The sequence below is a fragment of the Geotrypetes seraphini genome, chromosome 11 (assembly GCF_902459505.1).
Source record: "Geotrypetes seraphini chromosome 11, aGeoSer1.1, whole genome shotgun sequence".
Lineage (NCBI taxonomy): Eukaryota > Metazoa > Chordata > Amphibia > Gymnophiona > Dermophiidae > Geotrypetes > Geotrypetes seraphini.
This window is the reverse complement of record NC_047094.1, coordinates 82,855,925-82,882,087: the sequence shown is the minus strand read 5'-3', so window position 1 is coordinate 82,882,087 and position 26,163 is coordinate 82,855,925. Positions and strand designations below refer to the sequence as shown.

The window sequence follows — 26,163 nt, the reverse complement described above, 5'->3', positions numbered from 1 at the left end:
AGACCTCGATCTTGGAGGGCGAGACTTCGCTCAGCCCAATGGGACCTGGAGTTCCTCCTCGTCCCGGGTCGGTGTTGGGAACGTTGTTTGCAGCACAGGAAGCTCCGGAGTTGATTCCTTCGGTGGTGCTGCCGATTTCCCCTCTGACCCCGGATGAGTTGCACAGCTTGTCGGCTCCTGTGCAGCCGACAATGGAGAATGGAGGAACAGAAACCTGGAATGCTACAGAGAAGGAGAAGGTGGAATCCAGTGGAGTGATTCCCGGTACAACTTTGCTTCCTCCTTTGATAAGACCTGATGTTATAGACATGGAGGCTATTTAGAGTGGCTTGGAATCACTGTATAAGGTATGCTCTCAATTCGTCACTTCAGCCCAGAGTACCAACATACAGTTTAAGACTTTTGATGAGAATCTTCTAAAGCAATCCAATAGAATAGACAAATTGGAAAAATCTATGACTGAAGCGAAAGCTCCAATTAATTTACAACTGAAGGATAAAAATTTACTTGTTAGAAAATTGGAAAATTTGGAAAATGCTAACAGGAGTTTGAACCTTAGACTTTTAAATTTTCCTATTTCCAAATTCTAATTGGCAAGAGAACTGTTTCATTCCTTCTTGAGACTAGTACTTAAATTTCCTGAAAATAATTTATCACCGGTACATAAACTTTATTATTTAAATATTCCTAAAGAGGATAAAGGAAAAGGAACCGTAGCAGGAGATTTAGATCTCACAGCTATCCTGGAAACATCTCAACAAGAAGAAATTATGGGAAGAGCAACTTTATTGGTAACCTTTGTTTTTCAACAAGATAAGGAAGCAGTTCTTCGTCTATTCTATAAGACTGATAATTCAGAATTTCATGGTTTAAAAGTCTCAATTTTTCCTGATGTATCAAAATGGACTCAAGATAGACGAAAGAAATTTTTAATTTATCGTCAGTCAATTTTGAGTATAGGAGCAACTTTTCAGTTACGTTTTCCCTGTAAATGCTGTATTACCTATCAGAATAATAGATATATATTTTATGAACCTGATCAGTTGAAATTTTTTCTTGAGGGTAAGGCAGCTGGTTTAAGCTCCAATCCCCTCCATGCCTTTTCTATTAACCAGGATGATAATTTAATTTAATCCGTTTGATCTCCTAATTTAATTTGAATGAATATTTCTTGAAAAACCAACTTCCCTTGGAGGTGTAGGATTCTCTCTCCCTAGTTTGTGGACTATGAACTTAGTTAAATTTGTGAAATCTTTGATTTATAATTTATGTTATATTTCTTCTTAAATGTTTATTTCTATTACATTGTTGTTTAACAATTTGTAAAATTATAAACAAATAAAAAAATTAAAAAAACAAAACCTGAGTTGGGCAGTGACCCCAGAAAACTGGGATCTGTGAATACTGAATGCTCATTGTTGGAAGGGTGGGGGGTGGAGTGAGAAAAAAGAAAAGAACAAGAAAGAAATGATAAGTTTTAAGCAGGATTTTATTGAAATTCCAAAGAACGCTATGGGGAATTAATTGAAACAATAAGAAGAAAAGTGAGACCCAAAGTTGTGCACAAAGGAGCGCATTAAGGAGCATTACCTGCTCCTTGATTGTGCTCCTTTGGCATGCACTGCATGTAGAAACTCTTTTAAATTCATGTACCAGCTGATAGGTAAGTGGGGTCCAGCAGGCAGCTGCTTTGCGGCGGCAAATCAAGTAGCAAAGGGAAGAAACAGCTGATAGGTAGGCGGGGCCAAGCGGGCCACCGCTTTGTGGCTTCAAATCAAGAAGCAAAGGGAAGAAACTGAAAGTAAAAAAGAGGCAGAAAGGGTAAGACAAAAATAGAAACAATGACAGTAAATAATGTACAAATAAAATCAGCAAATAATCAAGTGATTATGGGTGCTCGGGTATGATACAGCAAAGTTAATCATTTAAAATATGATGATTGGTTTATAAAATTTTAGAAGGTTACTCTGAAACCTTGACCTCTTTCTTTAGGGGTACCATCCTTGGGTCATACTTGCATATTGTGGATCATATCTTTTGTGCTTTCCCATAGTGAAAGGTTTAAAACTTGGAGGTTTTTAGAGAGTTCATTATAGAACCTGAAAAAACTTTAATATAGTAACATAGTAGATGACAGCAGATAAAGACCCGAATGGTCCATCCAGTCTGCCCAACCTGATTCAATTTAAATTTTTTAATTTTTTTTCTTAGCAATTTCTGGGCAAGAATCCAAAGCTCTACCCGGTACTGTGCTTAGATTCCAACTGCCGAAATCTCCGTTAAAACCTACTCCAGCCAATCTACACCCTCCCAGCCACTGAAGCCCTCCCCAGCCCATCCTCCACCAAACAGCCATACACAGACACAGACCGTGCAAGTCTGCCCAGTACTGGCCTTAGTTCAATATTTAATATTATTTTCTGATTCTAAATCCTCTGTGTTCATCCCACGCTTCTTTGAACTCAGTCACAGTTTTACTCTTCACCACCTCTCTCGGGAGCGCATTCCAGGCATCCACTACCCTCTCCGTAAAGTAGAATTTCCTAACATTGCCCCTGAATCTACCACCCCTCAACCTCAAATTATGTCCTCTGGTTTTACCATTTTCCTTTCTCTGGAAAAGATTTTGTTCTACGTTAATACCCTTCAAGTATTTGAACGTCTGAATCATATCTCCCCTGTCCCTCCTTTCCTCTAGGGTATACATATTCAGGGCTTCCAGTTTCTCCTCATACGTCTTCTGGCGCAAGCCTCCTATCATTTTCGTCGCCCTCCTCTGGACTGCCTCAAGTCTTCTTATGTCCTTCGCCAGATACGGTCTCCAAAACTGAACACAAGTGGGGCCTCACCAATGTACAGGGGCATCAATGTACAGGGGCAATGTACAGGGGCATCAACACCTTCTTCCTTCTACTGGCTACGCCTCTCTTTATACAGCCCAGCATCCTTCTGGCAGCAGCCACTGCCTTGTAACTTCACCCTCCCTTCCCTTCTATCTTCACTGTCTAGTTCGTCTGGTAATGTTATTTGTATATACACAATACCTTTTTTTTTTTTTTTTATAAATCATGTTTATTAAGACAAGGAACAATGGGACAGCCACCGCCGTCTACAAAACATAGGTAATAACGTTGTACAAACAAAGAACATTGCAGAGAGAATGCAGTACTATACATCATCATCATAACTTTGAACAAAGGCAGAAACACCCCTAATCATAGGACTGCAGCTAAAGGTGTTGAAACGCACACCCGCTAAGAGTTTAGAGCAAGCTTTGAGAGCGGACAGTACGCTTCCCAGCGCCCCTCATCCATATTTCCAATTAGGAGAGACCTCCACAACCTGGATCCCCAAACGATCCATTGCTTCTTCTGATCATGCGCACCTCAGACACATCAGGCAAACCAACACTCACTCCACATTCATCTCAACGGGCTCACGAGCTCACACTCACTGTTCAAACGCACACGGCAAGGGCGCATTGCCATTCAAAAAACAAAATACAAAGACTCAAATATGCAAGTGCTCTGACATTTCAACCCATGGCTGAGCGAACATAGGGAACAAAATACAAGACAGAAAAGATATAAAAGATAGAAATAAAGCGTAAACAGGAACACCCAGTGCGTGAGCTAATCCTACATAATGTCTATGCAACCTGGGTTAAGGTCGACCTCCAGAATGAGCAATAAAGTTTCCAGTGAGCCTGGGGTTGCACAATACCTTTTTTTTTAGTTTCTTTTAGCTTCTCTTTCTTTTAAATATATTGTTAACCGGCCAGATATTAACTTGATGGTTGGTATATCAAAATTAATAAAACTTGAAACTTGTCACACTGTTTTTTTGCCTTTAAATCTTCGGACACTATCACCCCACGGTCCCTCACCCCATCTGTGCATATCAGCTTCTCACCTCCCAGCATATACGGTTCCTTCTGATTATTAATCCCCAAATGCATTACTCTGCATTTCTTTGCATTGAATTTTAGTTGCCAGGCATTAGACCATTCCTCTAACTTTTGCAGATCCTTTTTCATATTTTCCACTCCCTTTTCGGTGTCTACTCTGTTACAAATCTTGATATCATCTGCAAAAAGGCACACTTTCCCTTCTAACCCTTCAACAATGTCACTCACAAACATTTTAAACAGGATTGGCCCCAGCACCGAACCCTGAGGGACTCCACTACTCACCTTTCCTTCCTCCAAGCGACTTCCTTTAACCACCACCCTCTGGCGTCTGTCCGACAGCCAGTTTCTAACCCAGTTCACCACTTTGGGTCCTAACTTAAGCCCTTGAAGTTTGTTGAACAGTCTCCTATGAGGAACTGTATCAAAGGCTTTGCTGAAGTCTAAGTAAATTACATCTAGCATATGTCCTCGATCCAGCTCTCTGGTCACCCAATCAAAAAATTCAATCAGGTTCGTTTGGCACGATTTACCTTTTGTAAAGCCATGTTGCCTCGGATCCTGTATCCCATTAGATTCAAGGAAGTACACTATCCTTTCTTTCAGCAACACTTCCATTATTTTTCCAACTGAAGTGAGGCTCACCGGCCTGTAGTTTCCTGCTTCATCCCTGTGACCACTTTTGTGAATAGTGACCACATCCACTCTCCTCCAATCTCCAGGAACCACTCCCGTCTCCAGAGATTTGTTGAACAAGTCTTTAATAGGACTCGCCAGAACCTCTCTGAGCTCCCATAGTATCCTGGGATGGATCACGTCTTGTCCCATTGCTTTGTTCACCTTCAGTTTTAATGTGGACAAATGCAAAGTGATGCACAAGTCAGCACCCCAAAACAGATCTAGGTGTCATTGTAGACTATCCTGAAATCTTTCCACCCAGGTGGCCAAAAAAGCAAATGGGATGCTAGGCATTATTTTAAAATATATTTTATTGAGCATTAAGAGAAACAACAGCAAAAGCCAAAAACAAAGAACAACAAGGTAGCTCCATATTTCACACAAACCAGCAATCCCACTCCACCAACCCAACCCACAACCCCTCCCCCCTCCCACCCATTCTCACTGATGCCAAACTAAAATAGAAGAAACAAAAGAAAAAGGGGTAAACACTAGGGGCCTAGCAGTTCAGAAGGCGACTACGAGCCATCGGAGATAACATGGTCCAAAAGGGCTCCCAAATACGTTGGAAGACCCGCCCAGGCAAGGATGAAATGTCTTGGACCTCTCCGCTCCCAAGAAAGCAACGTGATCATGTGACTACACCAAAGGGAATAGTCAGGAGCCTCCGTCTCCATCCACTTAAGCAAAATGCATTTGATAGCCACCACTGCAGTCCAACGAAGGAATGCTGAGGCCCCAGGCCAACGGGGAAGAAAATATAAGGAGGCTCCAAATAATACCAAGGCTGATCTCTGAATTGTAATGTTCCAGATGTCATCTACAAAAAGAAAAACAGCATCCCAAAAACTTTGTATTGATGGACAGGACCAAAACATGTGTCCGAGACCTGAGTTTGGAGCACCACAGCGCCGGCAGTCCGCGGTCGGGCAGAGTCCCGCCAGGAAGGCTTTCCGAGGAGAAATATAAAGGCGTAGAGTTAGTTTGTAATGTTGTTCCCAGAAAACAGCATATTTACTATACAAAGGTAGCTTTTTTATAGCATTCAAAATTACTTGATGCTAGGCATTATTAGGAAAGGGGATGGTAAATAAGACCAAGAATTGCCTCTTTATCCCTAGACAAGCAGGCAGCATATTCTCACATGTGGGTGACGTCATCCACAGTGCCCCGGTATGGACAGTGAAAAGTATAGTGTCATTTTAAGCTTTTGAAACTTTTAGACTGCCCACACTGTTCATACGCGAGTGTCTTCCTGTGCTTTCGAGTTCATCAGTTTTTCATTTTCCGCAGAGTGAAGAAGACATGTCTCTTGTTTCTCTGTCAAGTTGCCTTCCCATTTATTTCTTTACTAAATAATTTAAGTATATTATATCCGTTGTGTACTTTTCTTTTTAAAACGAATAAAGAAGAAAAGTAGAAAGGAAAATAATTATTGGACTTTCTTCAACTTCTTTCGGTATTCAGCGGCCTTCACACAAATTTCCATAGTTCGTTCCTCCATGATCATCGAGGGATTTTCGGCCTTGTTTCTACTTCACCCTGACTTGTCCTCTCCAACTGGATCTGACTTCAGGGCTATATATTAGAAGAAGACAAACACTATTGATGAATGTCAAAGTTTTTCTTGTCTTGTTTTGTTTTTCTTTATTTCAGAATATTAGGTCTGGAGTCGGTTTTCCAGCGACTGGGACTTGTTGGTACTGGTAGACATTGACACCACCATCTACCTGCATTGGTGGCATATTAACATTGAGTCTATTTGATGCATGCCTTTCTATTGTCTCAACCACTTTGAGAGATTTCATGGCCCTTCTCAGCAGAGATGCATCACAGTGGACAGTGCCCTGCCAATTGAGCATCGAGTCTATTTGATGCATGGCTTCATGGGTGATACAGGTTGTTCTGGAGCGCATCACCTTTTCAGGCCTCCCCGTTTCGACACCTGTGGCATCTTGAATATCACTTGATGATATATGGTACTGGTGCTTCCTCTTCATGCATCGATTTGCATTGGTACCTATCCATGCTAAATGTACCTTCTTCAGGTTCTTCTTTCATCGTAGCATCGATACCGGTTGTCATTCCGAAGCGCAACAACTTCTTAGGCATCCACGCTTCGACGCCTGTGGCACCTTCAATACCACTTGATGATATATGGTACTGGTGCCTCCTTGTCATGCATCGATCTGCATCAGTACCGATCCATGTTACCTATAGCATATTCAGTAACGGTACTTGCTCCAGGTTCTTCTTTCATTGTAGCATCGATGAACATCGAGCTTTAATGGTGTATATTATTGAAGTAACAGGTTTTTTCTTCAGTATGCCTACCTCGATGGTACCGATCCTGGATCCAAAGGCACTAGTGTACATCGTTGAGTAATACTTCCATGTATTGTGTCCAAAAGGATTTGCAGTTCTACAACACTAACGGTACTAACTGCTTACATCGCCTCTCTTGGTACTGGCTCAGGCTAGGTGTAGGCTTTTGCAGCCGCACAGTACCAATTTCAGTTTTACTTCGGCACACTGCTATCGGTGCTCTTCTAATGGAACTGACCAGTCTGTTCACAGGTTGTCTATTACCCATGCTCCGCATCAAAAGGTGCTCACCACAGACGCATCCATATATGTTGTGGATTTCTTAAGGTTTCGTCTGGAATTCAATCTGGACAGATCTGGAGCTCTTTAAACAAATCTAATAAACTTCTGAGTCAACTCCAGATCACCTACTTACTCTTAACAGAGCATCACATTAGTTGGAGTTTGGGGGAGGTTCCTTTTCATTGGAGCAGTACTGAAGACATCAGGGAGTGTCATTCTCGCCTCTACACTTTTCTTTCAATGCATCGAGTACTTCGATCAGACTCGTTTCTGATGGGAGATGGATCCTAGATCATTGCTCCTGGATACCACTTGCCTTCCAGATGTGCATCTTCAGATTTGAAAGGCTCTTCTCAACCTTGGCAATGGCACAGCATTCCAGCTCTATTTTCTTTATTTCTGCTTAGACTTTATTTATCTTATCACTTTCACTGCACAGACCTGCATAAGAAGGGAATTCAATGTCCTGTTATTTTGCAGGTGACATCGCTACTTATCTTTGAAGCATCCTTTGTCCAAAAGGCATCATCGCTCTTGATCCCGATGCTGGCAGTCTTCTTCTTCGGAACATCAGTCATCATCAAAGCATTAAAGCCCTTCTTCACATTGAGATTCTGCATCGAAGGTCTTCATCAAGATATCGTGAGACTCCATCCATGTCTCAGAAACCAGCTTAGTCTTTTTGACCTGCTTCTAGAGACCATCTCCTCGGTACCAGGACTACCTAAGCATTGCATTTTGAGGCTACAAGGTACCAAATCCAGTTTTCCATCAAAGTATCGTTTCAGATACTATTTCAGAGATCCACCATGGGCGTAGAGCCTGTAAGGTGGTATTTTCCTGTTGTCTGGGTGCTTAAACATGAAAAACATGGATCTCTACTATTCCTCACCAGGAACTAGTGGGGGAATCTAACCTGGGTGTAGAACCTGTTAATGTAGATTCCCTCCCACGTTAAAAAAAAAACAACCCTCCATATTCTCCAATGAATTGTTCACTGCTTTGGTTTTTCTAAGCAGGATCAGCCTGGGTTTTTTATTTTTAACTAAATTACGCCTCTCGCTGTACCATCAGTGTTCATACAATACTTTCCAGGATGTATATACTAAACTAAACTTTAAGCTTGTAATACCGCATCTTCTCTATAAAGATAGAGCTCGACGCAGTTTATAAATAATTAAAGAAAAAAATACAATAGGGATAATATAGAGGGGAAATGAAGATCACAATTTTGAAAAAAGCCAAGTTTTTAGATGTTTTCAGAATAATTAGAGAGAGCCCAGATCACGTAACTGGACAGGAAAATTATTCCAGAGCTCAGTAATTTTGAAAAGAAGAGACTTCCCTAGTTTTCCAGTATAGATGACGCCTTTCACGTAGGAAAGGATAATTTAAGTTTTTTTTAAGGTCTGGTAATCTCAGATCTTGTAGAATTCCAAAATAGAGGAAGTAAGGAAGGAAAGATACCATGCAAGATCTTTTTTTTGTAATTCTTTATTTAACGGTTGTATAGATATTAGTGAAACTGGAATTAAACACAATCAAGTACTCAATACAGAGCACACTCAAGATTCTGGGAATACAACTAGACAGAAACTGCACAATGCAGACACAAATCCACAAAATCATCCAAAAAGCATTCTTCACCATGCGAAACTTAAGAAAAATAAGAAAATTCTTCAACAAAGATCAATACAAGATCTTAGTACAATCCCTTGTACTAAGTATTGTAGACTACTGCAACAGCCTCTACCTACCATGCCCAAACTACATGATAAAACAACTACAGACCGTTCAGAACACAGCTCTCAGACTCATCTACTCCCTCGGCAAATATGACCACATCACCAATGCATACCTAGACTCCCACTGGCTACCGATAAAAGCAAGAACCCAATTCAAATTCTACTGTCTACTATATAAAGTAGCCCATGGAACTGCACCCAGTTACCTAAACAACCGACTATACCATAACCTCTCACCCAGAATAAGGAGAACTCAGAGCCTATTCATCTACCCCCCTCTCAATGGTACCCAACGCAAGAAAATATACTACAACCTTCTAGCGACACAGGCAGCGAAAATTGACCCTATCATCTCCAATCTGCTGATCAAAACAACAGACATTAAAGTATTCCGAAAAGAAATCAAAACTCATCTTTTCAAAAAACACTTCCCATCATTCTAACCTCACTCCTATAGCACTAGAATATTCTTTCATGAATACCACCACCACAGCAACACCTAGTCAATTCTTCAAACCATTTCCCCACTACATAGTCAGAAACCTATACAAGAAATCACCGTCTGTAACCAGAAAACTGCTTCCTTCAACGTTGTGTAACTCACTACTGTATCCCGAATGTATTATTATTCATCATCGTAACCTATTATATACTTACTTCTTTGTTTTGTAATTCTCTTGGAAATGTCCAGACTACTAATTTGTAACCTGCTATATACATGCTTCTTTGTTCTGTAACGCTCCTGGAAATGTCCAGATTACTAATTTGTAATCCGCTTAGAACCGCAAGGCACAGGCGGAATAGAAATCACTAATGTAATGTAATGTAATGAAACGCACAAAACACAGCCATACTTGCATCATAAAAACATCAACAGCCCCAGAAACTCCCTAAATCAATAGCAACCCACACCACCCTTAGAACACCCTAGAAACCTCCCCCCAAGGAAACCCCTCCTCCCCCTCCCCCTGAGACAGCTGAAAGAGAAACCCCAACCACCAAAACCTTTCTCCCCATACCCAGAAAAACAAAGAACATTCTATAAGAAACCAAACCAATTCCCTACTCAACCCCCCTTGGATCCTCCTTCAGGTCCAGTAGAGGCCTACCTTCCACCTCCAGGAACTTTCCCCAAATATCCACAAATTGCTGCCATCGTCAGGACAAGGCAGACAGTCTATATTGTTCACAAACCCATCCCAATTTATCCCGCATCATGTGCACTGTAGAACCCTTCCAATAAAAAGTCAGCACCAACCGGGCCACTATAAAAGTCAACCGGGCCAGTTTGTCCTGGGTGTCCTCCACCCGCCCTGGGGTCACCCCCAACAGTGCGGTTTCTACCCTAACGACCATCCAGCACTGAAGGAGCTGACCCACATAATCAAATACCTGTCCCCAATACTCAGTAATCCGGGGACATTCCCATCACATATGATAGAAGGTGCCCTTCTGACCACAGCCCCTCCAACATGTAGTGGTGCAGGCACTATTCATTTTGTGTAGCAACGCTGGCATGATGTACCACTGCACTAAAAGCTTAATGGAATTTTCCACTAATTGCGGCGCCACCACTACATGATGAATGCGCAATACAATCTGTTTCCATTCAGCCCCTGAGTAAGTAATCCCCAAGTCCCCCTCCCACGCCACCATGTAAGATGTATTCCTGGCCGTATTGGCATGGAGTAATTGATACAGGGTTGAGATATAACCCCTACGCATGGGCGCCCCCAACAGCAGCTCGAACGATGAGCATTGTACTGCTATAGGCTCTGCTATTCTAGCCCTCATAATAAAATTTTTAACCTATAAATAAGGAAACAAATCCCCAAGTTCCAAGTGAAACTGAGTCTGAATCTCAGGGAAAGCTTTAATAATGTCCTCCTCTAAGAGCTGGCCAAAATACCGGAGGCCCTGCCTAGCCCATCTCTTGAAAACCCCATCCTCCCGTCTCAGTTGAAAATTGGGAGCAAACAGAATAGGAAAAAAATGTATCCCTCTAGTCTTGCCCACCAACGTCCCAACAGCCCCCTTCCACACTCTTTAAGGCCCACCTCGTAAATGGATTGGGAACCTCTCCCAACACCAGCCACGGAAAATACTGTAACTTAGTAATGCTTCGGGATCCCATAAAAGCCCCTGTTCAACTTGCACCCACAATTTAGCAGGAAATGCATGCCATTCCACCACTGCCCGAAGCTGGGATGCCCTGTAATAGTCTTCCAGGTTAGAAATACCCAAATCCCCCTCCCTTTTGAACTTGAACATTGCAAACCTGGCCACCCAAGGATGTCTACCCCCTAAAATAAACCTCAGTATAACCCTATGCCACCGTTGGAAAAACACTGTAGGAATTTCAATAGGTAGGACTTGAAACAAATATAAAAACTTGGGAAGCACCATCATCCGCACAACCTCCATTCTACCCAGCCACGAGAGAAACAATTTGTCCCAACGCGTGAGATCCTGCCCCACCGACGCAACTAATTGAATATAATTGTGCTGGAACAGAGAGGTCCAAACCGCCTCCAACTGTATCCCCAAATATCGAATAGGTCCCTTAACCCACCGAAAGGGGACCCTATTCTTAATCTCCTGGACAACATCCTCAGGCACAGAGATGTTCAAGATTTCCGTCTTCATTAAGTTAGCTTTGAAGCTGGATAGCTGCTCATATTCTGTCAAAAGGTCCTGAAAGGTTATAATTGTGCTCTCCAAACAATAGCTAAAATATCATCAGCAAATAATGACAATTTATGCTTAGTCTCCTGAACAGATACTCCCCTCACCCCACTCGACCACCAAATCTTTTGTGCCAGTGGCTCAATCACTAGAGCAAAGAGCAGAGGGGAGAGCTGGAATCCCTGCCTCGTCCCCCGATGAAGCTCAAAGGGAGCAGTATAAGCCCTATTAATTTTGACACACGCCATTGGGCCGTGATAAACTGTCAATATCCAGGAGATAAAACGCTGTCCCAGTCCCATCTGCCTAAGCACCACTTCCATGAATTTCCAGTCCACACGATTGAAAGCCTTCTCGGCATCCACTGCTACCGCCACCCAAGAAGACCCTGATCGCTTTGCCTGTCACACCAAGTTCAAAACCCTCCGAATTCCATCTGCCGCTTGCCTCCCCCTATAAAGCCAACTTGATCTGGGTGGATAAGCTCCGACATATGGGCCGCTAGTCTATCTGCCAAGATACAGGCCAAAATTTTCATGTCTATGCCCAAAAGTGATATAGGTCGATAACTGCCACACTGACTGGGCTCCTTCCCCAGTTTCGGCAAGATGGTAATACCGGCCAATCTCACAAAGAAAGGCAATTGCTCTCCATCTCTTTAAGGAATTGAAAAGCCTAGTCAACAAGGGAGTCACCAAGGGGGACAATTTCTTATAAAATAATCCTGTGAACTCGTCTAGCCCTGGAGATTTGCCTGGCTTTATCTGGCGAATGACATGCTAGATCTCATCTACTGTAATGTCCTTATCCAAACCCTGAGCATCCAGCCCAGAGAAGCTCTGGAACCCCAAATCCCGCAAATACGCACTAATATCAGCATCCGATCCCTGCTGCTCAGGGGTATACAGATCATGATAAAAATCCTGAAACTGCTGCTGGATACTTGCCTCATCCAAAAGCAGAGAGCCATCAGCTGCCCAAATAGATAAGATATTAGATTGTGTTTGCTGTAATTTAACTCTATGGGCCAACAGCTTCCCCGCTCGATTACCTGCTTCAAAATATTTTAAGCATAATCGCTCCATATTGAATTAGATGACCTCGTCTTCCAATTTCCCCAGAGCCATACAAGTGTCCTGAATCTGAGCCTTAATGTGTTGTCCCCCTTGCCTTCCTCTTATGCTGTTCTACTAAACGTAGTAGCTTGTCCCGCAGTTGACGTTCCGCCTGCTGCCTCTGTTTTTTTCTTATGAGATGCCAAAGAAATAAGCTCTCCCTGCAATACCGCCTTTAAACTTTCCCAGATCGTCATTGGAGAAAATTGGTCAATACTATTGTACTCCAAAAACTCATAAATCTTTTGTTTAATGGTCTGAACCATCTGGGGGTCCCTCAATAAACTATCATTTAACTTCCAATATAAATCCCCAACCCGAGGAGATCCCCAGCTCACATCCATCCAAATAGGAGCATGGTCGGACCACACAATACTCTCAATTTTAGTATCCAATAGTTTTCCCCCCCCCAACTTTTATCTATACAGAGCAAATCAATTCTCGTATATACCTCATGCACTGAGGAATAAAATGTGTAATCCCGCCCCAACCAGTGGTGCAGTCTCCACCTATCAACCACATTGAGAACCTCTAAAAAACGCTTCAGACATTTTCTATCATATTTGAGCCTGTCCCCCCCCCTTTACCCGTAGAGTCCAAATCAGGGTTTAGTACCAAATTAAAATCCCCCCAAGCACTAAATGGCCCACCTTCACTTCCAGTACTTTGGCCAAAAAGCCTCAAAAAATTTACCCCGATTAGAATTAGGGGCATATAGATTAACCAATGTCACCCTTTCTCCATTGACCTCCCCCATCCATATAATCCACCTCCCCCCTCATCCCTCCATTTCCCCTCAGGCACCTTTTTCTTTTCCAATTTATTGGAGGCCCAACCCCCGCCCTCACAAAATGAGTTTCCTGGACATAGCAAATATACAAGCAGAGACGTTTGACTTCCTTCAACAGTAGTTGTCTCTTGTGAGGCATATTAAGGCCTTTAACATTCAGACTCCCCATTCTTAACGTGCTACCCTCCCCTCTACACCAGATTGCAGCACCTCTCCCCACCGCCACTATCAGCACCCCCTCCCCACAGAACCCACCACCCCACTCTCCCAACCTCCTCCATGACTTCAAGTGACTCCATTTGAGCCATCTTTCAATAATACTGTTGATCCAGTCAAAATAGATTTGTAATAAATTCACACAAAACTGTTAATGCGCTAACTGCTTTTCTTTTTTTTTCTTTCAAATCACAATGCATAGTACTATAAGGTAATTAAGATTTTCACCCAGGTTAACAAACTCAGGGCAGTATGGATCTTCATCATTCCCAGTACAGCATTTTAGATATTTTTGGTTTATTTTTCCTGAGGTTTTCTCTATTTCATTTTTAGAAAACCAATAACTTTTGCTAAAATTCTTTTCATTTCATTTTTAGAAAACCAGTACAATAAATAGTTTATAAATAATTGATAAATAAATTGATAATAAGTTCATAACTTAGCTTTGTATTGAATGATTCCCTATCCCGACGCATTTCGCTTGACTTTATCAAGGTCGGGGGAAGTTAAACTGAAGCTAAGCTTTTCCGATTCAGAACAGCCACTTTTGATCGCCAGCGGCTATTCTGAATGGGGAAAACTTAGCTTCAGTTTAAGTTCCCCCGATCTTGATAAAGTCAAGCGAAATGCGTCGGGATAGGGAATCATTCAATACAAAGGTAAGTTATGAACTTATCATCAACTTATTTATCAATTTATTTATAAACTATTTATTGTACTGGTTTTCTAAAAATGAAATGAAGAGAATTTTAGGAAAAGTTATTGGTTTTCTAAAAATGAAATAGAGAAAACCTCAGGAAATATAAACCAAAAATATCTAAAATGCTGTACTGGGAATGATGAAGATCCATACTGCCTTGAGTTTGTTAACCCAGGTGGAAATCTGAACTCCCTTATAGTACTATGCATTGTGGTTTGAAAGAAAAAAAAAAGAAAAGTAGTTAGCGCATTAACAGTTTCAAGTGACTCCACCATCCCCCATTTCCACCCGCAAAATACTTCCTGCACCCCCCTAACAACCATTCCGTTACTCATACACTCCCCCCATACACCGAAACCCCCTCACATACACTCCCCCATACACCCCCTCAATGTCACAAAAGAATCTAGGAGCAGCTCTGAATCCCATCAAGTAACAGAGCAGAGAAAATCCAGGAACAGCCATCATCTCCCCCATCAGATGCCGGGGAATCCATGCGTTTCTTCCCTCTCTCCGCCGCCAGCATGCCTGTTCCACTCCGTGGTTGCCTCCTCACTGCCACTTCCCGCCACCGAAATCGTTCCAGCGTCTGCGTCGCATGGGGCCCCTGAGGAATATTTCCCGCCACCAGCAAGCCTTCCTTCTTCAAAACAGCACTCAGTTCCACCACCATGGTCACACGTTTATGAGCCCCATTTATAGTAACAAGCAGTCCAGATGGGAAAAGCCACCAGTACCGGATACTTTTACGCTTCAGTACTTCAAGAAGTGGCCAAAACTCCCTGCGCTTCTGAAGAGTGATGGCAGTAAGATTTCAAGTTTATGATTTCTCCAGGTAATAACTCTCTTATCCTTTGCCTTTTTGACCAGGCGATATTTATCAGGAAAATGGTACAAGCAGGCTATATGTCCCGAGGGTAGTCACCCTTCTTCGGCTCCAGAGTGCGGTGGGCCCTATCCACTTTCACCGAACTGGATGCAGAATCTGTGCCCCCCTTCCACGGGAAACAGCAACTCGTAAATCTCCTGCCACTACTACCATGGAGTCTCCAAACTCCTCCATATCTGGGACTCCCTGGATTCTGATGTTATTTCTTTGGGTCCGGTTTTCCAAGTCCTCCACCCTGGAATAGCACTCCAGAATATTCTTTTGTGCCTCCTTCACTATAGAGCTCAGTGCCTGCATCATTTCCTCCTGATCTCCCAACCACCGCTCCGTATCCTCCGCCCTCTCCAGCAAATCAGCAATCTTTTCTAATTTCTTTGACTGCATCTTTTATTTTACCCTTTATCACTGCTACTTCATTTTTGATGTTGGAGGCCCACTACTGAAGGTCCACCTTCGTTACCGCTGCAGCTGACTCGGCGCTCCTCAATCTCAGTGAAGCCCCCCACTCTGATTCGTCCTCCGAAGCGCTCTCACCAGACCCACGCCCAGGCCGAGGCCCCGTGCACATGGTCCTCCGAAGCGCTCTCACCAGACCCGTGCCCAGGCCGAGGCCCCGTGCACATGGCGCAGGCCGTCCTTCTCACCGACTCTCTCCTGCAGCCAGCCATCATCTGTTTTCTTCCAGGAAGGCATATTTCGCAATCGGTCCACTCCCCTGCTCACAGGCTCTCAAATAACGCTCCCAGCTCTCGCTTTCACGAGGCAAAACGCTACCCAGAGTCAGAGCTAAGACTCTAGCCCTCCATCTCGATCAGTGACATCACCAGAAGCCCGCCATGCAAGGTCTTAAATATAAAGCAAGCATATTTAAAATAGACTCTAGAAATAATTGGAAGCCAATGAAGTTTTAGCAAAAGCGGAGAAACATGATCAAATTTACTTTTTGCAAAGATCAGCCTAGCCGCAGTATTCTGGATCAACTGAAGTCTTTGAAGACTTTTCTTAGTCAGGCTTAAGAAGACTGCATTACAATAATCCAACCTTGAAAGAATGATTGATTGTATAAGAACAGAAAAATGTTGTTGATGGAAACAGGATCTCACTTTCCTCAACAACTACCACTGAAATGCTTTCATGTTTCCCTTATATATACTGATTTTGCTAACATTTGCTTATTTCTGATCTGATCAGAGGAAGAAGAGGTTATCTTCGAAAACTAATCATAAACTACATTAAGTTAGTCCAATAAAAATATTTTTTTCCTTTGTTTTTGTTTTATTTCTACATATTGTTTTGAGGGAGAGAGAATGATTTTAATGTAGATTGGGAAATCCAAGATAGCCATGGCCGTAATATTAGCACCAAAAACGGCCCGGGAACGGCAAACTAAAGTTCAAAAACCATTGCGTTTAGGATTTCTCAGGTGGGGGAACCCAGGACTACCCACCAAACCTCCCAAAACATGATTTTTGAGAAAAACCTCCCCCCCCCCCCAAATCAATCTCGCAGGCAGTCTTTTATTTACTGTGCCATGCTGGGAGCTGCAAGATAGAAACTGCAAAAATTTACAGGGATATTCTCTGTCTCAAGAAGCTTGGAACCTGGACTGCCTGTTTCTTCTGACTTCCTCTTGGGCCCAATGTGCTAGCCAGAGACCACAACCCCTCCTGGAATCCACGTACGCCAAAGGTTGGAGGAACGTAGTCAGCCCCGATTCTGGATAAATTACCATAGAGCCATGAAGCCTGCACGCAAAACCACTAGCAGACAAGCCTGGGATGGTCCCTGAGTCATGAACTGAGAATGCAGGCTGTCCAGGTAGGTGCACTGCAAAGCAGCCAACCTCCTGGAAGCAGACTTTGCCCTTAAAAGTCTATGATCTCCTGCAGCCAGAGGGGATCCTTTGCAGCACAAAAGTATGTGAAGCAACAAAAAAATACTGAAGTTAAAGAAAAAAATAAACACAAGCAGAAAAGACTAGCTTCTACTGTCTTGCTTGTAGGAAGACATCTGGAATTTGGAGGGCAGTCTAGTGGTAAGAGAGGAGGAGCAAAACTATGCAAATGAAGCTTCCTACAAGAGATCTTCGAGATGGGATTGACTACTGAGTGTTCATGAATAGTGTGGTTGTACAAGAATTTTATTTGGCTACAGAGTCCACAGGTTGAAAAAAAAAAAAAAAAGGCTAACAGCTTCCACATGGTAATCAAAGGAAGACCCTATCTACTAGATAACAGAAGAGAAAATGAATGTGGTAAAAAAAGAAGGTATTAATTCTGTAATCAGTACTCTGAGAGGAACTACCAGCATAGATGTCATGTAAGGCCAGAACCAGAAGTAAGGGCTGATGGATATACTGGTATGTTAAGAAAGCAGACGTTGGGATCAGAGGATACTCCATGAAACTGACAGTTGTATAAACTAGATTTGAAATGTTTTAAATCCAATTATACATACAAAAACTTATAGCAAATAAATCTTAAATAATAATAATAATAATAATTTTATTTCTTATATACCGCCAAAGCCATAGTAGTTCGAGGCGGTTTACAACGAAGAAGAGCTGGACAATCAGCGAAAATGATACAAAGATACAATCAGAGAAAATAGGTGCCAGAGAAAATTGGTACAAACAGAGAAAATAGGAACAATCAGTGAACTGTGGTACAATCGGCGAAAAAATGGTACAGTCAGGGAAAATAGGTACAATCAGGGCAAAATGGTATAGGGAAGAAGGTCAAGACAATCTGCGTAAAGGATCAATCTGAGAATGTAGGTATAACAACAGGGGGTGCAAACAGCAGGTGAAGAAGCAGTTTAAAGGGAAGCAGTTTAATGGGAGGCGGGACAGGTGAGATAGAAGGGGCTACGGGTAGGGCAGGGGTCTTAGAGTGTGAATCGGGTGAATAGATAAGTTTTTAGTAGTTTTCTGAAGTTTAGGTAGGATGAAGTGCGAGAGATGATGTGGGCCAGCCAGTTATTGAGCTGACCTGCTTGGAAGGCAAGACTTCTATTTAGATATCTTTTGTAGCAGCAGGCTTTTAGGGTAGGATAGCCACAAACAGGTAATGGATCTAAAATAAATCAGAGTTTTTCAATTAATGTATAGTCAATCTATGGAATTTGTTGCCAGAGGATGCAATCAGAGTCTCTCACATAGTTGGGTTTAAAAGAGCTACTGTAGAAATCCATAAACAAGTATTAGCCAGGTAAAGCTCAGAAAGCCTCAGCTCATCCCTGGGAAGAAGCTGCAAGAAATGGATATGTTTTTAGGATTTGCAGGGTATAGAGATGGTGTATTGGGCTTGATGGAATGTGTTATGTTCTTATGTTTAAATCTTTTTATTGCAAACTGTATAAAAGCATGGCAACATAAAACAAGAAATTATATAGTTTGTATAACAGTTTACCTGGCTAGACTGTGATAAGCCTCTGATGTCCAAGGGAGCCATTGATGTAGTGGATTTCTCAGCAGTTCAAATCTCATACAACTCCCCATTAATTTAAAAAAAATAACCCCAGTCCACCTTACTTGCCCTCCCAAACCCCCAAACCTAAAATAAAAAATCAAACAAGAACTGTTAACACTAAGGTAGTATTATTGCACAGTAATATAAAGGAAAAAGAAAAGAATAGGAATGTCTTCTTAAGACAGATTCTTGGTGTTTAGCTTTTGTGTTTTGATTTGCAGAAAATGAAATGAGTGATAAAACAAAAGGAAAGAAAAAGGGTCGACCCAAGACCAAGAACCTTGATGCTCAAGAGACCCCAGTAATGGTAAAGCTGCACAGTTTATTTCAGCCTTGCATGCTTGTGTTCTCTCTCACACTTTGATTCTTAGACTTTGTCTTCTCTCTCCCTTCTTCCTCCTGCTTTCACACTTTCTGCTGCTGTTACCCAGATCTTTGAGGTAGACTTGCAATCTGCCATATATTGCAGGAGCTTGTAGCCTGGTGAACTCTGCTGTTTCTCACTGTGTGGGTCAGTTGGATTAGGTACATGGTAAAGCCGGAAACTTGGTGAAAAGAGCAAGCCAGGATCTTCCAGATGTTTTCCAATGAAAAGAAATGAACAGAGGGATGAGCAGACAGCCGATGTCTTGATGAAAGTGCTCATTAATCCTGTATAGGGGAGAGCAGTGAGAAAATCGCAACCTTAGAATTACAGGGTTCTAAGTGACAATTTTCAGTATTTTTAACTCCGATGACTTCTGGGTTCTATCTGACATGTAGATGTTACAACACTCACAAGGATTTATTGCAACTTAACCGTTCCTTCATTTCATAAGAAATTACATGGTTCTATGTACAGAAATTAGTCTATGCATGGGATTACAAGGTGCTAACTGCGAGAATGACTTTCGGTACAGTTAGAACCATGTAATTTTAAGGTCGCAAAATGTCTTGGTCTGAGCTCTGGTTGATTTTCAGGATGGTGGTGGACATACAGGAAGGACTCGGGCTACTACTGCTACCAATACATACTCTTTACTAGGAGTAGCCTAATGGTTAGTACAGTGGCTTGAGAACCTGGGGAACTGTGTTTGATTCCCACTGCATCTCCTTGTGACTTTGGGGAGGTCACTTAACTTTCTATTGCCCCAGGAACAAAATAAATACCTATATATAATATGTAAACTGCCTTGAATGTAACCAGGGCTGTGGAGTCAATGCATAAAACCTTAGACTCCAGCTCCTTTATTATGGTATCTCCACTTTGACTCTGCCTCCTTTATTTATATATCTATATAGGTGTTGTACTACATACAAGGTGTGGCTTCTTGGGATTTTGGTTTAATTTTGGTTTATTTTTGGTCAGCTATTATGGATTTGGCATTTGTGTTCTGTTTGTGTGACCGAGGTATTCTGTTAGCATGATTTTTCTATGCAGCATTTTATAGTAATTTGGCTTGTTCAGTTGTCTCAATAGTGGAGGGGATATTTGGAGGAGGGGACGGGAGATGGATTTTGTTGATCCTTGTTCTGTATTTGTGATTTGTAAAATGAGAGTTGTACAGATTAATAGAACCAAGAAGAAAAAGGGGGTCCAACCTAGTCTGCAGTGAAAAAACCAACCAGGAACAAACAAACCAAAACTGCAGAAATGTACAACGATGTAGGCAAAATTTATTTGTGACAACCAAAATATATTAAAAACCTTTTTCCCAAACAATGGACCCAACATGGTCCGTGTTTCGGACAACCTTCATCAGGGGTCCTATTAGGTACAAATACAACATAAGATACAATATTAAAAACATATGAAACAATATAAATAATAAAAGGTAAAAAGATAAGAAAAAATAAAAGTAAAATGACAAGATGATTTTATCATGAACTCAAATATTTATAAAAACATGAGGACATATATGTATGTTTTAAAAGGTGACAAGAGCACATGCAATATCAATAGACTGCATGCAAAAGAGATAACAACAACTCGGATTTTAATAGTAAACAACTACTAGTGTTAAGTTTGAGTAAATTGTGAAGAGACATAAACTACTGTAATAGTGCAAAAAAAGGAGGAAAGAGAAGAGACCAGTGGAATAAAATAATGAAAGAAAATATTAAGAGAAAAGAAAAAGAGAGGGAAAAATGAATTAATTTTGGAATACATACCATGGTAGAAAAGGGAAAAGAACATATGTCACAAAAAAATGTTGAAAAATACAGTAAAAACAAACTATCATAAAACATAAAAGAAAGAGATAAAAAGGAAAAAACAGTTAATATGTAGTGTTAAAATCAATCATTTTAAATTAAAATTTAAAAAGATTAAACAAAAAGAACTCTTAAAAATAGCCAAATAGAGGTACCATATATTACCCACGACGGTATATAATAAGAATACAGACATATATAAATTGAGTCATCATACTTAAAAAACATTGATATATCATCAATAAATGCATTAAAAAGTCTCTTGTATTACTCCTGGGCATATTAAATCATAATCATATTACATCATCATATATAAAAATTATATATTAAATCATTTCATATAAAGAAACCCATAACAGTATATCATAAGTTAGCCCCATAAGAATACCATATATCACTCAATGTGTCATAGGATAAGATTACAAACGTATACATATTAAATCATCACACGTAAAAAACTTTAATATATCATCAATAAATATAAAAGTCCCTTATATCACCCATAAACATATATTCGATCTTCACATATAAGAGAACCTCATAAAAAGATAAAGTATAGTACATCATGAATTAGCCCCATATAAATACCATATATTACTCATTATGATATATAATAAAAACACAAACATATTAAATCATCACATTTAAAAAAACATTGATATATCATCAATAGATATATATAAAGAAGATATATATAAAAAAAATCCCCTGTGTAACCCAATATGATATATGCTAAAAGCTAAAAACAAAATACACATCTTCAAATGAAGGACTGGTCATAAATAATAATAGAGTAATGAATCACCTGATGTATAAGACCTCATTTAGATTGAAAAATGAACAGGACTAGGCATGATGAACAAATATATTAATCAGACATGCAGCCAAAAAGGTATAAACGGGAGATCATCTCCAGAGAGAAAAAAATATTAAAAATATTATAAATAGTTGTTTAACTGCCGTAAATGATTTATATTAATTTAAAAAATGTGATAATGGATTATGTAGAAACACCTTGCAGGCAATACTAATAAACCTAAAGAAAAGGTATGAACCCAGTAGAGAAGTATTCTTTAAGAATTAAATTTTAAATGTCTTATCAAAAAAAGGATATCAGTAAAAAAAGGGGGGGAATAAAACATCATCTAACTAAAACCAATAGTGATGAATGGTCATGCTTCACTGTGACCTAGACCTTGCACGCCATGGAAATAAGGATCAAACATGTCAGAATGATCTACTGAATTCAAATAATATTTCTCACCCAACGATAATAAAGATGGAAATGCAAGTCAAATCAAGCCGGCATCATTGAATCTAAAATAAGACCAGAATGCGGAGATGTCCCAGCTGCGGATAAGGCTAGCGTTAGTGAGCCGGGAGAAGATTTATACAGTGAATGCAAACAGACAAGGAACGTGAGAAAAGAACAATAAGAGTAGAATACAATTTGAAAAATGTGAAATAATGAGGCTAAAACGCTTACCAGATGATTTGTCACGCCAAGAGTCACTAAATCTTGTAAAATCTGGCTAGAGTAAAAACGCTACGGAGATGTCGTAAAATATAAGTGAAGAAGAATCGTAAAGCAACCAAGCAAAAATCGAAAAGGAGTTGCAAAACGTCGGGAAAAACGTGAAACAATAGTCAAATAGGCTTAAAAGTAAGCATGTTTCTATGGTATCAAAGTAAACGAATAAGTTGATTGAAAGACAAACAGTCTAATCAGCTAAAAGAGTGGGCGTGTTTACGTAACATCAAAAAAAATGGGAAATAAGTAACTGAAATGAATGAGTCTTATGTATTGTATATAGAATTAAGGTACTTATAAATAATAATTAAGTCTAGCTTTATGTAAAAAATATATATAAAATAATTATGTATGACCTAGGTTTAGAAAGAGAAAATGGAAAAAAAGGAAAAAAGGAAAATAAAAACAAATGGCTGCATGAAAAATAGTTCTTAATATAAAAAACCTCATAATAATATGAGGATTATGTATGCATAATATAAACACTGAGGGGTAATCATTCAAACAGTATTATATATGAGGTCTTATATTTAAATTAAACTATAAACAAAATAGAAGGTTAATAATAATATGAGTTTTAGTAGATATCATGTGGGATAAAAGTTAAAAAAACAGCAGTAAGACAATACTTGATAACACATTAAAAGATTAATAATAATAATATGAGTATTAATAGCTATCATATGTGATAGAGGCTAAAGGAAAAAGCAGTAAGACAATACTTGATAACTCACCAGTATACAGCATATGATGTTATTATAGCAGTTCATAAGAAAGGGAGATAATCTATTTCTGAATTGAGGCCTGCTGGTATAATAGTGTTCAGTTCAAAAATGGTCCTCTGTTCTGTGCGTAACAGGGCATTATCAATGTCACCATCTCTCCAATTGTTTTTAAGGGTTTTAAAAACCAAAAATTGTAGTTCATCAATGGTATGGGCTAGTTCTTTCCAGTGTTGGACCAAAGGTGCTGTTAACACCTCTCTTAAAATGCAGCTCCTATGTTCTATGATTCTTGTTTTAATTTTCCTCTTAGTTTTACCAACATACAGAAGATTACATGGGAATATAATAATATAGATAACATGTTGAGTGTTACAATTACAAGAGACTTTTTTATGCATTTATTGATGATATATCAATGTTTTTTAAGTATGATGACTCAATTTATATATGTCTGTGTTCTTATTATATATCGTCGTGGGTAATATATGGTACCTCTATTTGGCTATTTTTAAGAGTTCTTTTTGTTTAATCTTTTTAAATTTTAATTTAAAATGATTGATTTTAACACTACATATTAACTGTTTTTTCCTTTTTATCTCTTTCTTTTATGTTTTATGATAGTTTGTTTTTACTGTATTTTTCAACATTTTTTGTGACAAATGTTCTTTTCCCTTTTCTACCATGGTATGTATTCCAAAATTAATTCATTTTTCCCTCTCTTTTTCTTTTCTCTTAATATTTTCTTTCATTATTTTATTCCACTGGTCTCTTCTATTTCCTCCTTTTTTGCACTATTACAGTAGTTTATGTCTCTTCACAATTTACTCAAACTTAACACTAGTAGTCGTTTACTATTAAAATCCGAGTTGTTGTTATCTCTTTTGCATGCAGTCTATTGATATTGCATGCGCTCTTGTCACCTTTTAAAACATACATATATGTCCTCATCTAATATAATAAAATGATAGGCTGCATATGCGCACTAAAAAAAACGTGTTCCCTGATCCGTCGCGGAAAAACGAGTGCGCATGCGCGCCCCTGGCTCTCACTGTGCACTATGCTCAAGCTGCCACCATGGCTCTTCTCTCGAACTGCAGCAGGATCGAGAGAGGAGCTGCGGCGGGGGCTTTCAGGACAGAATATGATTACCATGTTTCTTTAGGCAGCCCCGGTTGTTTACTTGGATTCAATGTCAGCATTAGGGTTCGCCGGCCGCCAGACGTGAGAGTCGGGTGAGGAAGGCCACCGCAGCCTCGTGGCTAGGTAGGGGGCCAACAATCGCACTTATGCTCAAACCGCCGCCACGACTCCTCTCTCGAACCGCACCAGGATCGAGAGAGGAGCTGCGGCGGGGGCTTGAGCATAAGCGCCATTGTTGTCCCCCTACCTAGCCGCGAGGCTGCGGTGGCCTTCCTCACCCGGCTCTCACGGCTGGCGGCCGGCGAACCCTAATGCTGACATTGAATCCAAGTAAACAACCGGGGCTGCCTAAAGAAACATCCTATATAATAAAAGGCTAACTCGCGCATGCGCAGTCCTATTTTCGTGTTCCGTGCGCTGTCTGTGGCCGAAGGAGTGCGCATGCGCGCGAATACGTCACAACCAGATCGCCTCCACAAGCCGGACCGCAGCCAGACGACGTTCTCCGTTTCTCCTGTCGCCGCCGCCGCCGATCTCCGTTTCTCCTTTGCCGCCCACCCCCTTCTCTTCCCGCGGGTCCGAATGGCGATTCAAGCAGCGTGTACATCAGTCTCCACACGCTGCTTCGGGCCCTTCTACTGCCCTGATTTGCTCTGCCGCGTCTCTGATGATGTCATCAGGGACGTGCCAGAGTAAATCAGGGCAGAAGGGCCCGAAGCAGCGTGTGGAGACTGATAAAAGCGCTGCTGGAATCACCACCTTTGTAGTCCGGCCCGCGGGAAGGGGAAGGGGAAGGGACAGGGGCGGGTAGAGGAAACGCTAATGCTGCTGCACAGGGAACTGGTGGGGGGGGGAGGGAAATGGAGGGGAAGGGAATGCTGCTTTGGACGAACAGACAGACAGAGAGAGGAAGGGAAACACAAAGAAAATAATAAATACACAGGGGCAGGTGCTCAGGGAACTGGTGTGGGGGGAGGGAAATGGAGGGGGATGGAATGCTGCTTTGGACAGACAGAGAGAGGAAGGGAAACACAAAGAAAATAAGAAAGACACAGGGGCAGGTGCACAGGGAACTGGTGTGGGGGGAGGGGGAGGGGGATGGAATGCTGCTTTGGACAGACAGACAGAGGGAGGAAGGGAGACAGAAAGGAAAGAAGAAAGACACAGGGTCAGGGAGATACACAGAAAGACAGACAGGCAAAGGGGGCCAGGGACAGAGACAGACAGAAAGGACAGCGGGAGCCGCGTCAGGAGGGGTGCGGGATGCGGCAGTGGGAACTTTTCCAATGGGTGCAACTGGGCAGCTGTCGAGAACCTCTGATCAGGGGCAGAGCAAGGTAAGAGTATCATAGGGATAAGAAGGAGGAGGGAGGATAAAAAAGGAAGGGATGCCTACTCTGGACAGGGGGAGAAGGAAAGAGATGCTGATGGACAGGGGAGGTGAAGAAAAAAGAACGGAGGACTAATGTTGGACAGGGGGAGAAGGAAAGAGGTGCTGCTGGACAGGGGGGAGGTAAAACAAAGGGAGAAGGGCTGCTGCTGCATAAGGAGAGCAGTGAAGGGGTGGTGGTGGACACAGTGGAGGTAAAAGGAAGGGAAAATGGACAGGGGGAGCAGGCAAGGGGTGGTGATGGACAGCCAAGGAAAAAGAAAGAAGAGAGAGAGAGAGAAAAAAAGACAGACACACACACATATGTTCTAGCACCCGTTAATCTAACGGGCTTAAAGACTAGTGGTAATCATATTCTGTCCTGAAAGCCCTCGCTGCAGCT

General features: G+C 41.2%; 1 protein-coding gene across 6 annotated transcripts in view; it reads left to right on the top strand.

The window, feature by feature from the left end:
• The window catches only part of ZNF512B (zinc finger protein 512B), a 324,570-nt gene that overhangs the window by 77,203 nt on the left and 221,204 nt on the right, over positions 1–26,163 (top strand). For all 6 annotated transcript variants that reach the window (XM_033914235.1, XM_033914236.1, XM_033914239.1 and 3 more), the window contains one exon: positions 19,024–19,109. In XM_033914235.1, coding sequence (XP_033770126.1) covers positions 19,024–19,109 — 86 coding nt within the window. The remainder of the gene's footprint in view (positions 1–19,023; positions 19,110–26,163) is intronic.